Below are 20,768 nucleotides of genomic sequence, written 5' to 3'. Positions count from 1 at the left end.
GCTGCTAGCTGTAAGTTCTGAGTCATGCAGGGACATGTGACTTGCCCATGTGACTCCAAAACTCCATCTTGGAGCTGGACTTTGCATAGGAGAGTGGAGGTCTACAAGAGAAGGTCTATTTAAACCCCTGGAAGACCCCTCCATTTTGTCTTCAGCTGGCTCAAGAGATAGCCTCTCCATCCCCAAGGATACCTGAAAGAAACTGGAACAAAGGACAGTAACTACAGGGGGTGTGAGTGATTGCTGGACCCAGACTAGAAGGAGACTAGTCTGTAAAAGGAAGCTTACTGGAACACCTCTGAGGGTGAGGTTTTATCTGTATTCAGTTTTCTTACTGTATTAGGCATAGACTTGCGTGTTTTATTTTATTTTGTTTGGTAATTTACTTTTTTCTGTCTGTTACTACTTGGAACCACTTAAATCCTACTTTCTGTATTTAATAAAATCACTTTTTCCTTATTAATTAACCCAGAGTATGTATTAATACCTGGGGGGGGGGGCAAACAGCTGTGCATATCTCTTTATCAGTGTTATAGAGGGAGAACAATTTATGAGTTTACCCTGTATAAGCTTTATACAGAGTAAAATGGATTTATTTGGGGTTCGGACCCCATTGGGAGCTGGGTATCTGAGTGTTAAAGACAGGAACACTTCTTAAGCTGCTTTCAGTTTAAGCCTACAGCTGTTAGGGGACGTGGTTCAGACCAGGGTCTGGGTCTGCAGCAGGCTGGCGGGTCTGGCTCAAACCAGGCAGGGCACTGAAGTCCCAAGTTGCCAGGCAAGAAAGCAGGGGCAGACGTAGTCTTGGCACATCAGTTGGCCGCCCTCAAGGGGTTTTCTGTGATCCAACCCGTCACAGGAATGTTCATTTAAAGACAGCCGATTCCACTGGATCTTTTATTTTATTTTAAATTTTGCATCAAATTTAATTTGACAATATCCTTTTACAAAACAACATTTCAGAAAAAGTAGCCAGCTCTTAGGGATTTGGAAGCATAGGAGGAAGGGTACATAATATGACCATCACCGGCAGTTGGTTCAAGCACTTGGATATCCATTGGGAAACCTGGATATACAACGATGGCTGGATGAAGAAGGAGCTGGATCATATACTGGTCCAAAATCGTAGTACAGCAAGGTCACATTGGATTTACAGAGGTACAGAAGCTTTGGCAACTACTGACCATCATCTCCTGGTTGCTAAAATGGCAATTACCCCCCATTTCAACAGAAGAGCGAGCTCGTTATGACATAGTAGGCACAAAGCATCTCTGAAAATTCAGCACTTGCATAACAAATTCAATGCATGTGGAACTCTCCTGGATAATGTAGAATAAACTTGGACAGCCATAAGTACAGTCATCTGAGAAGCCGTAGATGTCATTCCCAAACCGAAATGCTATGAGTGATGCCACTGGCTATCTGATGAGACATTTCAAATTTTGCCAAAGAAATCTGAGGCCAGAATGTGCCATGACAACACTGCATGTAAATGTTTACCAGTTATTTTTCAGGTGAGAGCAAAAGGGGACTGTGAAGCTTATTTTGAGAACTTGGCATGAGGGAATAAGATCTAATAAATTACAACCTGCATTCAAAGCTATTCAATAACTTTGATCCAAAATTGGACTTTGGGCAGAGTTTAGGCTGACAAATAAATCTGATAGTAAAACATGCTCAACCCAGGAAGAAGTCCTGCAAAGACAGAAAGAATACTCAGAAGAAACATGGAAAATTATAGACAAAAGAAGAAAACAAAAGGCTCTAGAGTACTACAACATGCGACTGAAGAAACAAAACACACCTACAGGAACCTTGACAAAGCAGTAAAGAAACAATGCAAAAAAGATAAGCGAAATTGGATAGAAAGTAAGGCTAGCGAAGCTGAAGAAGCAGGGGAAAGAAACGACCCAAGAACAGTCTAAACGATCCTGAAACAGTTAACAGGATATGGATCAAAATTCAGAAGTGTCCCAGTGAAAGGGAAACAAGGAGAAATTTTGAAAACACAGGAGGAACAAGAAAATAGATGGGTGGAACACTTCAAAGAAGTGCTAAACCAACCAGAACCAATTACAAGACTGGAATTTAACGATAATAAACCATTAGACCTAGATATAGATGTATTGAGGTAAAAACTGAAGTAGTAAAAAAAGCATTGCAGAAGCTGAAAAACAACCAGGCACCTGGTTTGGATGGCATTCATCCTGAGATGCTTAAATATGGAGGCGAAGACGTGGAATCAGTCATCTATTTGCTGTGCAATAAAATATGGACGGAGGAGAAAGTGCCGGAAGAATGGACCCTCGGTATCATAATCAAGTTACCAAAGAAAGGTGATCTAAACAATTGCTCAAATTGGAGGGGCGTAACACTTCTATCTGTCACAGGAAAAGTATTAGCAGCAGTCCTCCTGAACAGGATGAAAGGAAAGATGGATACCATCCTACGTGAACAACAATCTGGATTTAGACAAGGGAGATTGTGCACAGATGCTATTTTCACCCAGAGACGGATTATTGAGAACACAAGGCAGGCTTGCCATCAATTTTGTGGACTTTCAAAAGGCATTTGATAGCATAAACAGAGAAACAATGTGGAAAATTGTGGCACAATATGGAATTTCAACAAAATTAATCAATGTTATGAAGGCATTCTACGCCAACTCAAAATGCTGCATTAAAATGGAAAATGGATTGAGTAAGCCATTCAGCATCAAGACAGGTGTAAGGCAGGGGTGCGTCCGGTCTCCTTTTTTGTTTATGCTAGTCATTGACTATGGATTAAAACAATGTGACGGTGATACATATGGCCTAAAATGGAACAATTCCAGACTATTTGATCTAGACTTTGCTGACGACGTCACTCTTATCAATGAAGATGCCAACTAACTAGAAAAATGCACAAACCAAGTAAAAAGTAATGGAGAAGATAGGTTTGAGATACAATGTAAAGTCATATTAATAGGGACTACAGGGACAGAAATCAAAATTGAAGAGAAGGTGGACAATTTTACGTATCTTGGAAATACCATCAGCTAAGATGGTACCAATTCCGAGGAAATAATAAGAAGAATCAGGAAAGCAAACGCTGCATTTGGAAGACTCAAAAACATCTGGTGACTCAAAAACATCTCCCTCAAGACAAAACTGAACATGTACAAAGCAACTGTTATCGCCATCACAACATATAGCAGTGAGACATGGTAACTTACCAAGAAAAATATTCAAAAGCTGGATACATTTCATCACAAATGTCTGAGAAGAATATTGAGAATACCATATAGAGATAGGAAGACGAATGAAGAAGTCAGAAAAATGACTGGACAAGGCACCCTCTCACCAATAATCTACAAAAGAAGACATCAGTGGCTGGGACATGTGCTGAGAATGGAAAAAGAACACTTACCAAATACTGCCCTTGAATGGAAGCCAGAAAACACAAGAGGAAAGAGAGGAAGACAGCGAATAACATGGAAACAAACAGTTCTGAATTACACCAACCACCTCAACATGAAATGGGAAGATTTGGAGAGAAGGGCAGTTGACAGGCAAGGATGGCAAATGTGGGTAGCCCAATGTGCAGCAAAGCACAGGATGGACTAAGGTAAGGCACTTAACCATCCTGAAGCGACTTCATGCCCAGATCTGGATGTGTTAGTAGTAACATGCGGGTGTGTTAGTAGTAGATGCAAACCCTGACCCTGAAACCTGGGTAGATGTATCTACTATGGAAGAGGTCCACTCTGCCATAAAGAAACTGGGAAGTGGGCATGCTGCTGGACCTGATGGCATAACACCCGAACTCCTCAGGTGCACCACAGAGCCCATAAGTGTAGCATTATACCAATCTTTTGTCTGGGCTTGGACTACTGGGAAGATGCCAGCAGAGTGGATGAAAAGGATCATCCCCCCACTGGGGCAAGGCCCGTGCACTGAGTGCTGTCACTACAGGCCAATAACTCTGCTTTCTGTTCCCAAAAAAGTTTTTACACTTGTCCTACTTGCCCAGTCCCAGCCTCTTCTTGTGAAATGCCGTTGCCCCGAGCAATTGGGGTTCACTGCTGGACGATCTGCAATGAACGCTATACTTGCTCTTCATCTTTTATCTGAGATCCATCGCAAATTCAATTGTCCTTTGACAGCAGCATATGTAGACCTAAAAGCAGCCTTCGATTCTGTTGATAGAGCTGCCCGGTGGAAGGCCCTACTGGCATTCCTGACATCCCCCTGAAGTTAATTTAAGACCTACATAATGACTATGGCGCATGGATGTGATGGGAGACCCATAGGTTCGACAGGTTTTACACTAGATCTGGGATGAAGCAGGGCTGTGTCCTCACCCCAGGCCTATTCTGCCGCGTAGCAGGTTGGCTCTTTGAACATGTCTCCGCAAATACCAGTGTAATTGCCGATTCAACTTCTTTTACCAACTTGGACTAGGCAGGTGATGTCATCCTCTTCGACCAGGATGCAGATGACCTTAAAGATGCACTAGGGAGCTTCCAGCTCAGTGCAGCTGCCCGTGGACTAAGGATTTCTTGGGTAAAAACAAAAATTCAGAGTATCGGCGCAAAAGTTGTGATACAAGACATCTGTGCTGCCAGACAAACACTGTAAGTAGTGGATGATTTCATCTATTGAGACAGTAAAATTGTCATGGATTGATGGACATGCTAAGAAGAATCAGTTTAGTAGCCTCAGCCATGAAGGACCTGCATAGTGTCTGGAGCCAAAAGAAGATGAAATTATATATAAAGTACGGATTTATCAAACCTCCATACTTCTGATCCTCTTATATGGATCTGAAACACGGATATTGCTTAAACAAGACATCCGGAGGATGGCGGTATTTCATATGCATTGCCAGTGGCAACTACTGAGCATAAGATGGTTTTATTTTATCAGTAATAGGGATGTATCACGGAGAACTGGCCTTGAGAGGACTGAAGTCATCATCAGTCACTGCCGGCTGGCACTTTTTGGACATATAGCCCACCGTGGAGATACAGTATCTGCACATCAAGCCCTAGATCAGACTTGAGGTCAGCTGGGGACAATGGCCAGCCACAGACTAGCAGCAGCCACACAGTCTTCTGCAATGATCCTGGCTGCACTGGATTAGTAATAACCCCGGGGAGCTTTCAGACGCCTGGAATAAAACCATACAATGTGGCCATGAATATTCAACGCTATGGACATTTGCGGTATAAGTGTATTGTTGTCGTTGTTAAGCAGAAAGTGACACATTGCTTCTGGGGACACCACCTGCCTTCAGTTCACCGAAAGTTTGATGAACTGGAGGTGAATAATTGGGACTGTGCCCTATAGATAAGCCTGATGTGAAGTGAAGTGGTTTTTCTGGTGATCCATCCATCTCTACACAGAAAGCCATTCCGATTCCTTCTTTTCCTTCACTGTGCTGTAACACCAACAGTTGAATTTCCTTTTAGTAAACACACAGGAGCCCCCCAAGACAATACCTTCACAATATGGTATCAGGTGGCTCCATCCTCCAGACTGCAAACATGTGACTCTAGTTGCTCCTATCAACTGGAAACCCTCTTCGCAGGAGAAAGTAACTTCACTACCAACAGTGTAATTGTCACCATAAGAATGACCATGTTCTGGATTTCCCGGATTCTTGCATTTTACTGGTTCTGTGAAAGCAGACATACCATGAAGAGCGCGTACTAATAACAGACAGTGCAGCATCACTAAACACGAGTGCTTACAAACAAGTTGAGTGACATTTGTCTGGGCATTTTGTGAAAATCAGACATAAAAGAATGGGGAAAAATATCTACCGTATATACTGGATCATAAGCCGGTTCATTTATAAGCCGACCTCCCCAAGATGGCTAAGTAAAAATGGAAAATTTTTATGACCCATTCATAAGCCGATCCTATAATTCAGGCGTCAGCAAACTCTGGCTCCTGGGCCATCAGGATAAGCCGCTGGCGGGCCGAGATGGTTTGTTAACCTCGCGTCTGAAGGCACGGAGGTAAACCTAAGTAAACAAAGTGTCCCGGCGCGCCAGCTGCTTACCCTGACGGGCCGGGACAGCAACTGGTGGGGAAATTTTTTTGGGGGGAGAAGCTGGGGGTCAGAGGAGTGACCCCACCCCTAGCCCAGGACCCCCACACTCTCCCCATCCCATCCCTTCCCACCTTATCTGGGGGGGGTCAGGGGAGGATGTCTCTGGCCTGGCTGGAGCTGCTCCGGTGGGCCAGACCGGGCGGCATGGCCGCAGCATGTTCCACTGGGCTGGGCCGGGCGGCAAGGCCGCAGCGTGCTCCGGTGGCGTGGCCACAGCCTGCTCTGGGGGGCGGGGCCGAGCGGCACGGCTGCAGCCTGCCAGTCCCGGAGCTGCAGCTGCTTCGGAGGCTGGGGGAAGAGCAGCGTGGCCAGAAGTGGAGAGACTCTGGCCCGGCCTCTTCCCTTCTGGATCTGCTGGCTGTGCTGCCTCTGTTGGGGAGAGGGGCCGTGTCCCACCTCTCCCTCTCTATACCCGTTCATAAGTTGACCCCCTTCTCACGGTGCTTCCCTTTTTTACTAAGAAAATTCGGCTTATGAACGAGTATATACGGTATATGCATTTTTAAGAATCTCCTCAGCTTTTCTCTGTTCCTGATGTAATCTGGGTTCACTATAAGCTTGTGCAACTGAATTGATTTCAGTGCAGTTGAGCCTTCTTGCATTGGGACTTTTTGCATTAACCAGTTCCAAACTCATTTTTTCCCTCCACGGGAGACAGTGTGGTCCAGGCATATAGGGCACTGGATTGTGAGTCATGTCATTTCCAAATCTACCACTGTGCTGGCATTTGACCGTAGCAAGTTACTTAGGTCAAAATTTTCAAACTTCAGTGCCTAACGTTAGGCACCCCGATCCATATTTAGGCATCTACATTTTATGTATTTCTTTGTGCATTTGAAAGTGCAGGTCTACTTTGAAGCATGATGCTATAAAAATGGCAATGTGGGGATCCAAGTTTATGGTCTCGTGATTTCTAAAGTAAATGTGCTCAGGTTACAAGAAAGAATTTTTTTTTTTTTTTACCCGCTATCCCTTTACCACAAAGAGGCACTTAATCTACAAAGCGAGAGTAGGCCTCCTTTCCCATCCCCAGGTCGTTGAAAATTTGATCTCATTACCTGCACATTTTTTGCCATCGCCTGTATGAGGAGGGATGCAAGTACATACGTAGGACCCATTTGTATTAAGGCAAGAAGCATGCTCATCGCAATCTGATCCAACAGCACATTCATCGACATCTGCAAAAATAAATGTCCCGAGGGTAGTATTTGTAATGAACATTGTTTTCAATTTACATCACTCGAAATGTCTGGCAGAATCATTTAAAAAACCCACCATTAACTGAATCACTTCTCTGATGCATTGTAACAGTGGAAATAAACATAGAATAATAAAATGGAATATTTCTACAAACAGTTAATTTAGCATAAAATAAAAGATTGCCAACATGAGGGGAAACTGGACACAGTCTGTTACTCCACACTCAGGGAATACTCCCACTGAGTCCAGGAAATGTCCTATTATGCCAATTATTTTGTTTCCAGGAAGGCAAATGAATAGGTGTTTTAGTTCATACTTAGAGAGGTGTGTACCCTAATGGTTTGGGCAAAAGGATAGGAGTGAGGACTCTCTCATTCTAAAATCTACTCTAATCCCTCTTTATGTCTCAGTTTTCTCATCTGTAAAATGGGATACATGAGTGCTTAGCTCACAAGGTAAGCACTTTGACCATAAAACAGAGACAGTCCTTTCTGTGCTGAATAGACTCTTACTGCATTAGAAGCCTGCTAAGATGTTTGGAGCTGTCTGATATCGGAAAGGTTAAAATGAGGTAGAAATCTATAATTACTATTATTAATTATGTGAATTATGGGGGGGAAGGGATAGCTCAGTGGTTTGAGCATTGGCCTGCTAAACCCAGGGTTCTGAGTTCAATCCTTGAGGGGGCCATTTAGGGAACTGGGGTAAAAATCTGTCTGGGGATTGGTCCTGCTTTGAGCAGGGGGCTGGACTAGATGACCTCCTGAGATCCCTGATATTCTATGAATGATAATAGTGCCTAAGAACCTCTATCAAAGATCTAAGCCCCATTATGCTAAGCGCTGTACCAACAATCCAAAAAAAGAGACAGTCTCTGCCCCAGTTTGTTTCATTTCATATTCTAATCACTGGCTTTCTACTGTGGAGAAACATGCTTGGTATGTATACAAGTTACATATTGTAGGGAATGGTTCAAAACTATCTCACTGAAAAATCCCCAGCATCAGCGATTATTCCTTATATAAACCAGACCCTTTTGGGGCAGGGAAATTCTTCATTAAGAACTACTCAACAGAACAGTTGTTGCATGGGCTCCATAAATGCAAACATATTGCTGAGGTTATTGTCAGCAAAGCATTTATCCAAGTATCTGCAAACAATGCAGAGTGACTGGGCAACAAACAAACAAAAGTAGGGCTGTCTACTCTTTAGAAGTGTGTACTTATTCTCAACCATTTAACCAAACAATCCAATACAAACAATAATTCTAAACGGAGAAGGTTTTTCACATTGGTGCATGATGACGAAAAATGTTAAGAGATAAAACATATGGGGAGTCTAATTCCCAACTGCCTTGCACGCACTGTAACCAATTTACACCTGTGTCAAGAGAGCTCAAAGTGGATATAAAATGCTATCAAATCAGAATGGCAGGGACTGATCCTCCAACACTCTGCACCTTTTACACTACAGCAGTGGGCACGTAAATTTACACTACAGCAATGGGCACGTAAATCATTACTATTCTGATCTTGTCACATTTTACATCCACTTTAAACTGGTGCAAATGACTGCATAAGGTGCAGGGCAACGAGGAATCAGGCACGCTGTTTTCCCCACCCAATGCACTCTCACTTTTCACCCGTGTAAATGACTACACAATGTGCCAGTCAGTGGAGATTCAGACCCCTGGCATGTAGTGTAAGGTCTTGGCTTCTAACATCCTATGACTTGAGTTCCGAGCCCCTCCAGAAACCATGCAAGGTTTGGCAGGGCCCAGATATGGTGAACTTAGGACCTGTTATAAAATGAACCTGTTTTCACAGGCTTTTTCTGTGAGGGAGAGAATAGTGAGAGGGTAGAACAACAGATGGGGTGAGATCAGTTTGGAGATGGTAAAGGAGTCTGTTGGAGGCTGTGCTATGCAATGGAGGTCATGCATAAAGGGCGCTTATGTTGGACTGGAAGAGCTTTGGCTTTGCTTTTAACATGGACTTCATGTTCTTTGATGACTTAATGAGCCTAGTCTGTGAGATGAGCACTACAAACATTAAAATAAAATAAACACAATTCAAATGTAAACCACATGGGGCCCTATCTTGCAAGTCTTACCAATATCCAACTCCCAATGGAGTCAATGGGAGTTTTGGGAGAGGAAGAGGAGCAGGGTTTAGCCTGTAACATTAATAATACAGACACGTTAAGTGACATATCTCACCAAGGCAAGACGGCGAGATGCCATTCCAGCTTCCATTGTCAGTGCAGAACATCCTTGAATCCCCCAACAAATAATAGCCATTATTGCACCGGTAGGTAACTGTGCTACCCGCAAAGAAGTCCTCAGCAGAATAAAATCCATTTTCTAAAGGTGGAGGCACTCCACAGCTGATTCCTACACACCACAGGCAAGGAGAGTAAAAACTTGTTAGCCGATCAGACACATTCCATGAACTACCTCTTGGCACCAGTGCAGTTAGCACAAGATTCAACTCATGAAGAAATCTCAGAGCCAAATACATGCTTGGTGTAGCTCCACTGAAGTCAAAGAAGCTATATCGGGGATGACTTTGGCCCTTAAAGTTTAGCTTTTACAGCTAGGATTTTCTAGTAACGGGCTGTGAAGAAGAAATGCACAGTGAAGACTGCAGTGAAAGAGCCTCTGAGGATTAATACACTTTCTCTGCATATGAAAACATGTGTATGTGAATAGAATGTTCATAAAGGTGAAGGTCTGACAGCCCTAGAGACTGAAGTCCTCTGTTTGTCCACAGAAGAGGGTCAGCACCACCAGCAAAAAGGCAAGTTTCTCCACACATCCCTAGTCAATGTCTCAACTCAGGTGCACAAGGGACATGTCTCAAAGTGAGAAGGAATCTCAGGCTCTATGCCTGAGGGTGCCAACCAGGCTGCTAATCAGTTTCAGGTATGGGGATGTTTTTTCAATTCAATTCCCTACTCTGCCACAGACTGTGTGACCTTGGACAAGTCACTTAGGGCCAGAGTGCAATGGGAGCTAAGTGCCTATAAATACCTTTAAAAATCTGGCCCATAAGTCTCTCTGTGGCTCAGTTCCCCGTCTGTAAAATGGGTATAACAGCACTTCTCTACCTCACAGGGATATTGTGAGGATAAAAACACCACAGATTGCGAGATGCTTGATATCATGATAACGGAGGCCATGTAACTACCACAGTTAGATAGAACTACTGTCAATTTCATGAATGATAATACCAAAGGATGAATGTCAGGGGAAGAGGACACAAGCCTTTGACAGCAGTAAGGAAGGAAAGACTCCCAGTGGATCAAGCTAATAGTAATAACCCAGCCCTCATAGAGCCTGATTCAAAGCTCACTGAAGTCAGTGGAAAGATCCTTATGGACTCCTATAGGCTTTGGATCAGGCCTATATTGCGCTTTTCATCCATAGATCTCTAAGTATTTTACAAAGAAACGAAGTATAATTATCCCCATTTTACAGATGGGGAAATCGAGGTCACACAGTAAGTCAGTGACAGGGCTGGGAATCAAACCCACACTGCTAGGTACCAGTCCAATGCCCTATTTACTGCACCACACCACCTCCCCAAATACTATGAAATCAGATGTAGCAGGAGCAGAATTTTGCCACATGGCTGCCTCAGTCTCACCATTGCTGGAAAAAAAAAAAGAAAGTCAGATACAGTTGATTTTTTAAGCTTTTTTCCCAATTTGCTTATGATCTAAGGGGCAAGATTTGGCAAACTGTGAGACGTTGGATAAATCATCAGGTCTGTGTTACATTCTCAGAAGTCTTTGTTTTAATTGCATCCAAACAGAAGCCAAGATTTCCTAAGCGTGGCTTGTGACTGATATAGCAGCCTGCAGATGCTATGTTAACACAATCTACTCACTTTCACAGCGGGGAAGAGGTCGAGTCCATTGTCCCAAATTTAGACAGTGCTGGACAGAGTTCCCCACTATTTGGAAGCCTGGATCACAGGAAAGGCTCACTTTTGACCCTGGCTTTAAATCGGTCGATGAGGCCCGCAGATGAGGTATGGATCCTTCTAAGGATTGGCAATCTGAGGACAAAACACACACACAACAGAGTTAGCCTTGAATCAAAACAAATGTATTTGTTATTTAAGTATCTGTGATGCTGTGCGTGTTTATCTAGGAATGATATTAATGGAAAGTGTTATACTATAAAATGTATACAATCTTTCCAGATTCAAAGAGCTTCACTACATCAACATATATGAACTAAAAGATATTTCCAAGCAAAAGGAGGAAACAAAAAGGTACCATAATATATTCAATCTATCGTGAGCATGAATAAGTGGAAAAATCCTCCATTTGATCCAATATCATCAATCATCACTCTTTCAACATCTCAATACAGGAAGCCATAATTCTCTGTTTGAGATTCCAATGAACTTTTGTTATAAAACACTGGAATTTTAGGAATGAAGACTGAATGTTCCAACCATTAAATTATCAAAATAATTTATTCAAGGCTAGTAGGACAGGGGTCACAATATAGCACATTTAACCTTATAAAAAGTATTACTGTGTTATTACTCGGAACAAAAACACTTCTAGGAGATAAAGTTCTAACCAGCACAAAACATGCTCCTGTAATCTATCTTCACTCTTCCAACAACCCCAGGCAGGAAATCCGGCCAGGCCAATACATTTCCTTTTTGCAGTTCTTCTGGACAGGAAGTAGCCAGGGATTTTACCTAAGGTTCAAAACACATGGTTAGACAGTTTGCTAACTACCAGACAGCTTTGTACGAAAAGAACACCTCTCACATCTGCAGTACTGAACCTAGCATCTGATTCAAAGCCCATTGAGTCAGTCAGAGTCTTTCCATGACTTTAGTTGGCTTTTTGAGCAAGCTCATAGGTTTTCTGCTCTTCTTATTTGTCTGGATCACCTATTGTCACCAGTGCGATGGTGGAACACTGTAGCAATTTACTATGGGGTGGATCTGACAGAAGAGTATTGTCCTACAGGTGATGTAGGAAACATGCTAATTTAAACACCTCTATGTATGTCTATTTAGCAGAACAGTGTATTTACCCCACAGGTTAAAAACAGATGAGGGAAAAGAATCTGAGCAGATTCTCAAGTATTTGTAAAGGGAAACTTTTACCATTAGAAACAATGGAATATGAATTTTGAAGAGTGATGGTCCTGAAATAGTTTTATTTCTTGATACCCAATTTTAAGGACAGAAAACACAACATGAAGCTTCAAAAAAAGACAATTCCTTGTTTCCAGGATACAAGTTTTCTGAATTCCTTAAATAAACCAGGCTGTGACTTTGCAAAACATGATAGGCTAGATTTTGCAGACACCACAGTTAATGGGAATTAACTAGAAATAGGATTGGGCCCCATTAGTGAGCACTGGATGTGAAATTGGGATGCATGAGGACAGGATAAAGGAACTGCTATGTTGTTAGATTAATGGATGGCTAGATAGCCCGAGTTGGATGAAAATTTTTTGATGGAATAGTTTTCCATACAAAAATGCAGTTTAGTCAAAATTGCAATCTTTTGTGGGAACATGTAGATAAAATTTTCAATGGAAAAATGTCAAATCATTTTGACTTTCTCATTTAATTTTGACAAGATTAAAAACATTTCGATTTTTCTCCTTTTGAAACATTTTGTTTAGACTTTCAGATTCTATTAACATACTGATCTTATTATATGTATGATTAGATTTTATATTATATTATGTTCACTATATTTAATATTTTACAATATATTATGTTCTGACAGTATCAACACGTAACATTTTGAGAGTTCTGAATCAAAATTATGGGAAACTGCAGTATTTCTTTCTGATGTGGAATGAAAACTAATTTTGAAATGTCAGACTTTCCCATGGAAATGTCAGATTTTCCAGTTCCAAGCATTTGTACCTGAGGGCAGCAAAGTCATGTACCATAACTCAATCACACCATGAGACAATAACGAAATCATAACCAGAATGTATATCCAATAGATTAAACCTCGTTAATGAGAATCAGTCATTGTTTTTCTGAGGAGGATGTAGCCATGACAGTATTTTGAGACATATACTATAGTTATGACCATCAGGAAATACGGAACAGAGATATATAGAAAGAATGCACAGATGGTGCACTTCAGCATTCCCACCATCACTCAGCAATGGGAACATGTGGTTCACGGTGTTAAGTTAAACAGCATAAAATGGTTAGTAGTGGACTGCTTTTGATGGGAAGATTTGTTATGGAACAGCAATGGAATGCAAAAGACCTTTACTCCTCACCATGTTAGAATTGCCACAACTGCAGTGGTGCATTGCAAACCTGAGCAAACTGCCTTTTGGCAGGAGGCGGCAAGGTGGCTCCATTTGATAGTGTGATATCAGATTTTGACTGAATGGATATTTTGAAGACCTAGACACCGCAACTGGGTGATACAAGGGGGAAATCACAATGCTTTCCTGTGCACAGTGAAATGGAGGTCATCTGATTTGTGTCGAAAACTCTTTATGCAAGTTTTGTTCTCTTCACTGATGGATTTCTGTTAATAACACACTAATACTATACATTTATTTTCTCCTCGCAGTTCAGTAGCCAAGTAGAAATATACAGCCCTGTGTCCAGGACCTGAGCCATGCATCCTTGTACAGTGTGGGAGAAGGATATATGTTGGTTTAATGGGGGTTTTAATGGACACTCAAAAAAGTTAACATTTGCTGTTGTGACCTGTACATGCCTGGTAAATGTTGGACAGAGGATTGATTTATTTTCTGTGTCCTTTCCTTTCCATAAAATTGTAAATACAGGGCGTTAGTCACCAAGCAGAAGTGATCTGGGGCAAAAGCCCAGGTTGCACAGTATGCAGTCCCTGAGCTTAAGTGTTCAGTAGAAAAAAATGTAGATAGGTTTGTGACCATGGGATGTCATGTTAGACATTCAGCAGTGACCCCAAACATGGTCCTAGTGCGCTGAGTGCATCATCTTGCAGGAGAGGCTAAAGTTCTGTTGGACACAGACAAAGATTTTTAACTCTCTTTAAAAGTGAGGGTATTTATGGGCTTTTTAAAAAAAATACATAAAACCTGGGATGATTGGACAGTTGAGTGAAGAAAGTGGAAAGTAAGGTCTTGGAATCAGCCTTCACCGATTTCACTGTGGTTCGCAGGAAAAGAAATTAAAATAGTTCCTGGAATAGAGTCTAAAAGCCCTTATATAAGCTGTAACGCCATAACCTCACTGCAAAGGCCCTATTCAGTATATTACAGCTCTCCCTAGCTGGCCTAAGACAGAAGCATTGCTCTCAGCCAAGAAGCTGTTTAAAGTGATAAACGCCCTACAGAAGACAAATGTGCAGTAAAAGAAGATTAAGGGCTTCCATCTCTCTACTATGAAGGGCAGAAGTACCCCTCTGAAGGAAAATGGTTGTTTAATTAAGAAAACATGTTGATAACTGAACTAGTGCATTCCATGGCTGTGCTGAAGAGCAACTCTAGTAATTCCCTGGTGCAAAAAGGAATGTTTTCTATGGCCACATGCAAAGTTGGATTAAAAATTGTGAAGAATAAGGAAGAGCAGCCCAAGTAGGAAAGCGTTAGTGTGGTTTAACCCCCTCTCTCATTGCACACAGCGATGGACTGGAAGGGGATCGGCCTGGTTAGGAGAATAGACATGCAAATCTGTGCGGAAGCTGTGGAATATTTCATGCTGGATGGGAAAAAAAAAATCAGTAGCCTGCACGAAATGGGTGGTTGGTCTCTGTCCTGTTTCTGATGGATAAGTGTCCACGTCACAAACACATGTCACAGTTAGCATCTTGTTGGCAGCCTCAGTGAGGAGGGCAGCTATTTAAACCACTCTCACTTCCCTCCCCGCCGCTTGGCCTGATCTACACTGAAGTATAAAAGATTGTACAACTGGATGGAGCTGGTGCACGGACCAGGCACCAGCAGCCTGACCTATTTTTACTGAAGCATCTTCAAAAAACTCTTTCCTGCAGTACGGGCTGCTGAAAAATGGTAATTACCAGGCTAGGGCACCAAACTGTTCCGGAACCATTTGGAATTTTGGGGGAGATCTCCCTAGTGCAGGCGCAAGGTAAGAGGATATTGGATGGGGAAGGGGAAGGGACCTTCCCACTGACTGACGTACAGAGAACTTCATTTTCCACTGCTGTCAGGTCAGCATCTTTTATGAGTGTTAACCTCACTCACAAACCAAAACAAAACAAAAAAACCCCAACCCAGACTACAGCAAAAATGAAAAATCACTGGGTTTGACCTGAAGAAGATGAACACGTCGATGGACAGCGAAGAGTACATCTAAAGATGTCTAAAAGAATTTATTTAGCCTCTCTTTTATTCAATTGGCAACTGTGGCAGAGCACCGGCTTTGTCTCAGGGGAGAGGGGGTGTCCTGTGCTTCTAGACGGTTAGGGTTTGCCTTAGAGGTTTGCTCTGACCCTCAAAGTAGCCTCTCCCCCCTCCTAGAGGCAAGGGTTACAGCTTACTGAGCCACCTTCATCATCCGCCAGTCAACGGGTTTGGTGTAAGAACCCTCTTTAGTCCCGGTCTTCCTTCTCAGGGAGCGTTTGTGAAGAGGTGTGGGGGGAGGTCAGGGGGAACCCAGGCCTGCCCTCTTCTCCGGGTTCCAGCCCAGGGACCCTAACTGGCAGCGGCAACAGGTAGTTTTCCTATACTACTGGAGCTATAGCCCTTCCTGGGCTACTTCCCCAAACGGCCCCTCCTAGCACCCTCCTTGGTAGCTGACCATGCTTCTTCTCCCGGGTCTTTTACTGCCCACTGTCTTTCTCCCAGTCTTCCCACAACACACCTTCTTACCCCCAGCTCCTACCAGCCGGCCTCTCTGAAGGGGTTTCCTTTGAAACCAGTCCCAGCTGGTTCTAAATGGGCTTCAGGTGATCTGATTAGCCTGTTTCCCTTGATTGCTTCTAATCCATTCTTAATTGGTTCCAGGTGTCTTATGGAGTCTGCCTGACTTAATTGCTTCTAGCACCTTCCTGACTGCTCTGGGGTAGCCCCTGCCCTGGTCACTCAGGAAACAGAAAACTATTCATCCAGTGTGTTTTCCTTCGACCAGATTCCTGCACCCAACCGGTCTGGGTCTGTCACACAACATATTCAGTACATCATTATTCCGTTCCGTTTCATAGAGGCTTGTAGGAAGAAAAGGCTTACCAAATAATCTCAGTGGGCTAAGGCTCTAGCGTATAAAATAACTTTGAAATAAACACAGACAATGAAGATGATTTACTATTTCAAGCTCTAATAACAAAAGAGGTAAAAAGTTTATGGGAAATGTACTTGGCAAGTTTTCCTGTTGTGGTCTCACATCTGTTTTTTAGCATTAAGACCAGGGATTATGGGACATACCATAATTGAAGGGTAGGATTTTCAAAAGCACTTTTCATTGGCCTAACTCTGCTCCTGTTGAAGTCAGTGGGGGGGGGGGGGGGGTTCTGCATTCCTGTCAACGGGACTGGAGTTAGGCCAGGGCTGAGAGGCTTTTGGAAATCCCACTTGAATGGCACAGCAGTGAAGACTTCAAGCACAGGAAATGAGCACTTCTTCAAACTCACATCCACATTATCGTGATGCACCAAAATCCCTGTGATTCAAGATGAGACTACAACCCTCGGCAACACACAAAGTGCAGAAAAGGCATAAGGTAAAGCAGACATGAACACACTGTCAGAACAGGGGCGGTCAGACACTGCACTGAAAGATTTATTTTCTTATCTCTTCTACCTTTAAATTTTATTATTGTTTTTTAAAAAACAAAATGGAGAAAATTAAAAAAAGTAAAATCAGATGAAGAGCAGGTACTTGTTTTCTTCTGAGGGGAAAAACAGCCAGAGATCTGTTCCTCTGAGTCCCAGCTCATGCTGAACATTGATCCTTAGACTTTACTTTCCAACAGCAGGATCTACATTTCTGAACCTCAGGGCTTAAAGTCAGGCACCTAAATCCGTATTTTTGGTACCTAAATAAAAGTGGCCTGATTGTCAGAGGTACTGAGCATTCACAGCTTCCATTCTATCTACGTACCTTAGGGTTTTCCATAGTGCCTAGCACTGTAGTTCTTTGACTTGGATCATCTGCCACTGAAGTTAATGGCAGTTTTGTCAATGACTTCAGTAGAAGTAGGATCAAGCCCTTAGTGCTTCCCATGTAAATGAGACCTGCAGAGCAAGTTCTCTAGTAGATTTTATGGAGTTTCCTCCCTTCTCTGGTAGAGGGCTCTATTATGGTTACAATATATTTTGTGTATGTTTTCTCCTTCCCTTTCGCTCTCCCCCATTGAGTTGGTTATTGAGGAATGGCTCTGACAAAATCTTCAATTTTAAGCGTACTCCATATACGTTGACATACAGCTATGCCCGATGAGATTCCCATTAACTTCAGTGGGAGCTGGATCATGCCCATTAGGCAAAAATGCATTAAAAACTAGTTTAAGTTTTCATTGATTTGCTCAGATTCCAAACTATTAAGTAAATATTCACCTCCTGTGGGGATAGGACATGGTCCCAGATGTTGAGCTGGCTAAGAGAGCCCACAAAAGATTCTGCTGGATTGAATCCTTCTCCTCTCTGGTCTTGCTCTTGTCCAAGTATTAGCGCGCCACCACCTAAGCGCAAAGTAAAATGAAGATGTTACGGCTCTGTACAGTGGTTGATGATGGTAAATACTTTATAGCAAAAACTGTCAAATACCCAAAGAACCCACAAAAATTGGTGACCTAGTAGCAGTGATCTTTAAAGTTTAAATTAACCTCTACTGGAAACTGGGGATTCTTTTAAGCAGTTGTTTAAGAAAGGCCTTTTCTTCTTAGAGGTTACCCTTAAACAAGGTTTTACTGTGAATCATATTACAACACAATTCATAATGTAATTATGAATTATTAATTGGCATAGGATATTTCGCAGTAACAGTTGGTTAACTGTTGCTTTAAATGATCCCTTCTCAATGTTTCAAAACTATACAAAGAGTTAAAATGCCATGTAGAAAAAAGAAGCATTTGATTCCAAACAACTGAACCACATGTAAGACTTGATGGTAAACGCTGTAACGCCCCACACAAGTAAATTCTGTTTTATCTCATCTAATGTTAGTACTAACATTGGAGACCAGTTTGTGGGTGGCATCACGCAGGCATGCGAGTGCCTTGTGCCCAGGTTTCGGAGAGAGCCACAGTGTGGTTGGGAATGGATGGAGGGAGCACAGAACCCTGCAGGAGCTTCACCATTAAAAATAGAAACCATGTTTCTGAGAAGACTGTTCTAAAACGGTATATTCATTCTGCGGGCTATGAAGTTAAAAGATTTTAAATGACCAGTACTTGTCTCTGGAAAGCATGGACCTTCCACTGCTCTTCGGTTCTCCCATGCAATAACGTATTGCATGTTCTTTTAACGCTACAATGCGACAGTTGCTCTGAATGGAAAACACTCCAACTACTGTATGTCATGCAGCTGGTTAAGTGTCTTTCCATTTCAAGCAGATAGTTAAGGGCTTGATCATCCTCCAGTTGCAGTCATGGGGGGTTCTGTCACTGATTTCAGCGGGGAAAGGGTTAAGTTCTAACGATAAACGAATCCTAATTTCTTCCTCATATCAAAGGAAACAATGAAAGAAGTGGACATAAAACAGGTCTGTCATTCATATTCTAGCAAATGTAAAAAACACGTCATATACTGTGAGGAAGAAATATTACTGAAACTAAACTCCAAAAATAGGCCTGAAAATTATGAGGAAAAAGCCTCTAAGTACACGCTTCCAAACCAAAATCACTCCTGAGTTTAACACAGACATCCAGTTATGAGATCAGTTCTCACTAAAACATTCTCTAGTCAATTTAGTCAATGCATTTCTTCTATGGGCAGGATTCTGCCATCCTTACACAGCCTGTATGAGACCTTACTCCATGAATATTCCCATTGGTTGCAATGAGAGACTACTCATGGACTAAGGTACTTCCCAGCCTGAAGAAGGATGAAAGAATTCAGTTCTACATAAATGCTGAACACAGAAATAAACAAAACCTTCCAAGCCTTGCAAGCCCTACGATAGCAAGAGAAAAGAAACCGAGCCAAACAATCGTTAACAAGATATACCAGGGATTTTTGATCCTACAGATAGACCTCTGCCTCCATCAGACAACTTCCCGTCAATATACACATTCCAGGCTCCATTCATGCACGTCCAGGTGACTGCAATGTGATGCCAGTTGCCGTCATTCACAGAGGGACAATCTGTGATCCTCTCTTTCCCATTCACATAAAGAACCCAGCTGCATAAAAAGCAGATACCAAGGCACATTCAAGGACATGCAGAGGTTTAATAGATATAACATTCTCTTTCAAGAAAATAAAGTTTTCTTCCTGCTGGCTACTCCCGACACAGGAAAAGTAATTTACTGAAGGAGGTTAAGTTTCCCCAGCTCACACAGGAAATCCCTGCTGCCATATTTGTTCCCAAAGAGAAGACATGGGTCATCATGATCATACTCACAGACAGTGAAGTAAGGGGCAATTTCCACATGTTTAGCTCTGTAAATATTACCAAAAAAAGGAGTTTCAGTCATGTTTTTCAGTGGATTCCTAAACTTGAGTTGTTCTTGGTATCTCGCAGCCCATGGCCAGAGGGTCACAGCAATCAATATGCCTGCTGATAAGCTCCTTTTTTATGTAAATATTACATTAAATACATCTTTTTTATTCTGTGTAAAAAAAGACAGGAAGAAATATTCTGCCTTCTGAGCATTGCTACTTTGTTGCAGACACCAATGCCCCAAAAAGTGGTTTTGGAATTAATCACAGGGAAAAATCAGTAAGAAAGGGCAACTCCAGCTACACAGTTTTGTTTCAGATTCAGCTATGAACTTCCCCAAAGACATGTATCATTGGAATTTGGTGTTTTAGTTCAGACTCCTCTCTATCAATTAAAACGCAGTTATAATCTAGGAAGAAAGATAATAATACTATTGATTGATTTACCCATTGTAATCTGTTAGCAGAAATGCATTGTCACTTCCATTCTCCACTGCATAAGAAATTGGAGTCCCATAATTAGTAGTGTCAGTTGATCTCATCCAGAATGCACAGGTGATATCACCAAGTGATGGGAGAATATTGTCAAGCATGACATAGCTATAGATACCAGACACTTCAAAATCCAGGTTAAAACCAGAGGACTGTTCTGCAACAAACAAGAACAATTTTCAGATCTACATTCGTGCAAATGTATCAACAAATTAAATGAAGCTTAATCCAATGCAATAAAACTAACCACAACCAGGCTAAAAGTATTTGCTTTCAACTGGACCGAACTAGAAATATTTTATTTCTAGCCTACAAGGTGTTCACATGGAGCCTTCAATACCTAGAAAAGATGCTGGGTTTAAGAAGCACAAAAAAAAAAAAAATCTTGTAATTTTCTGGTAGATAATGAA

At 42.1% G+C, this 20,768-nt stretch overlaps 1 protein-coding gene across 1 annotated transcript in view; it reads right to left on the bottom strand.

The window, feature by feature from the left end:
• The window catches only part of LOC112117246 (sushi, von Willebrand factor type A, EGF and pentraxin domain-containing protein 1), a 166,130-nt gene that overhangs the window by 53,100 nt on the left and 92,262 nt on the right, over window positions 1–20,768 (bottom strand). The window contains exons 26-33 of the mRNA XM_026646539.2: window positions 20,314–20,515; window positions 19,432–19,607; window positions 17,821–17,945; window positions 11,897–12,020; window positions 11,190–11,360; window positions 9,518–9,691; window positions 7,158–7,277; window positions 5,483–5,659 (exon numbers count right to left, since the gene is read on the bottom strand). Of these exons, the coding sequence (XP_026502324.1) occupies window positions 5,483–5,659; window positions 7,158–7,277; window positions 9,518–9,691; window positions 11,190–11,360; window positions 11,897–12,020; window positions 17,821–17,945; window positions 19,432–19,607; window positions 20,314–20,515 (1,269 nt within the window). The remainder of the gene's footprint in view (window positions 1–5,482; window positions 5,660–7,157; window positions 7,278–9,517; window positions 9,692–11,189; window positions 11,361–11,896; window positions 12,021–17,820; window positions 17,946–19,431; window positions 19,608–20,313; window positions 20,516–20,768) is intronic.

The sequence above is a fragment of the Terrapene carolina genome, unplaced genomic scaffold (assembly GCF_002925995.2).
Source record: "Terrapene carolina triunguis isolate 2854851 unplaced genomic scaffold, T_m_triunguis-2.0 Scaffold35098, whole genome shotgun sequence".
NCBI lineage: Eukaryota > Metazoa > Chordata > Testudines > Emydidae > Terrapene > Terrapene triunguis.
Note: the sequence above shows the minus strand (reverse complement) of the source record. Positions and strands in the feature narration are given on the sequence as shown.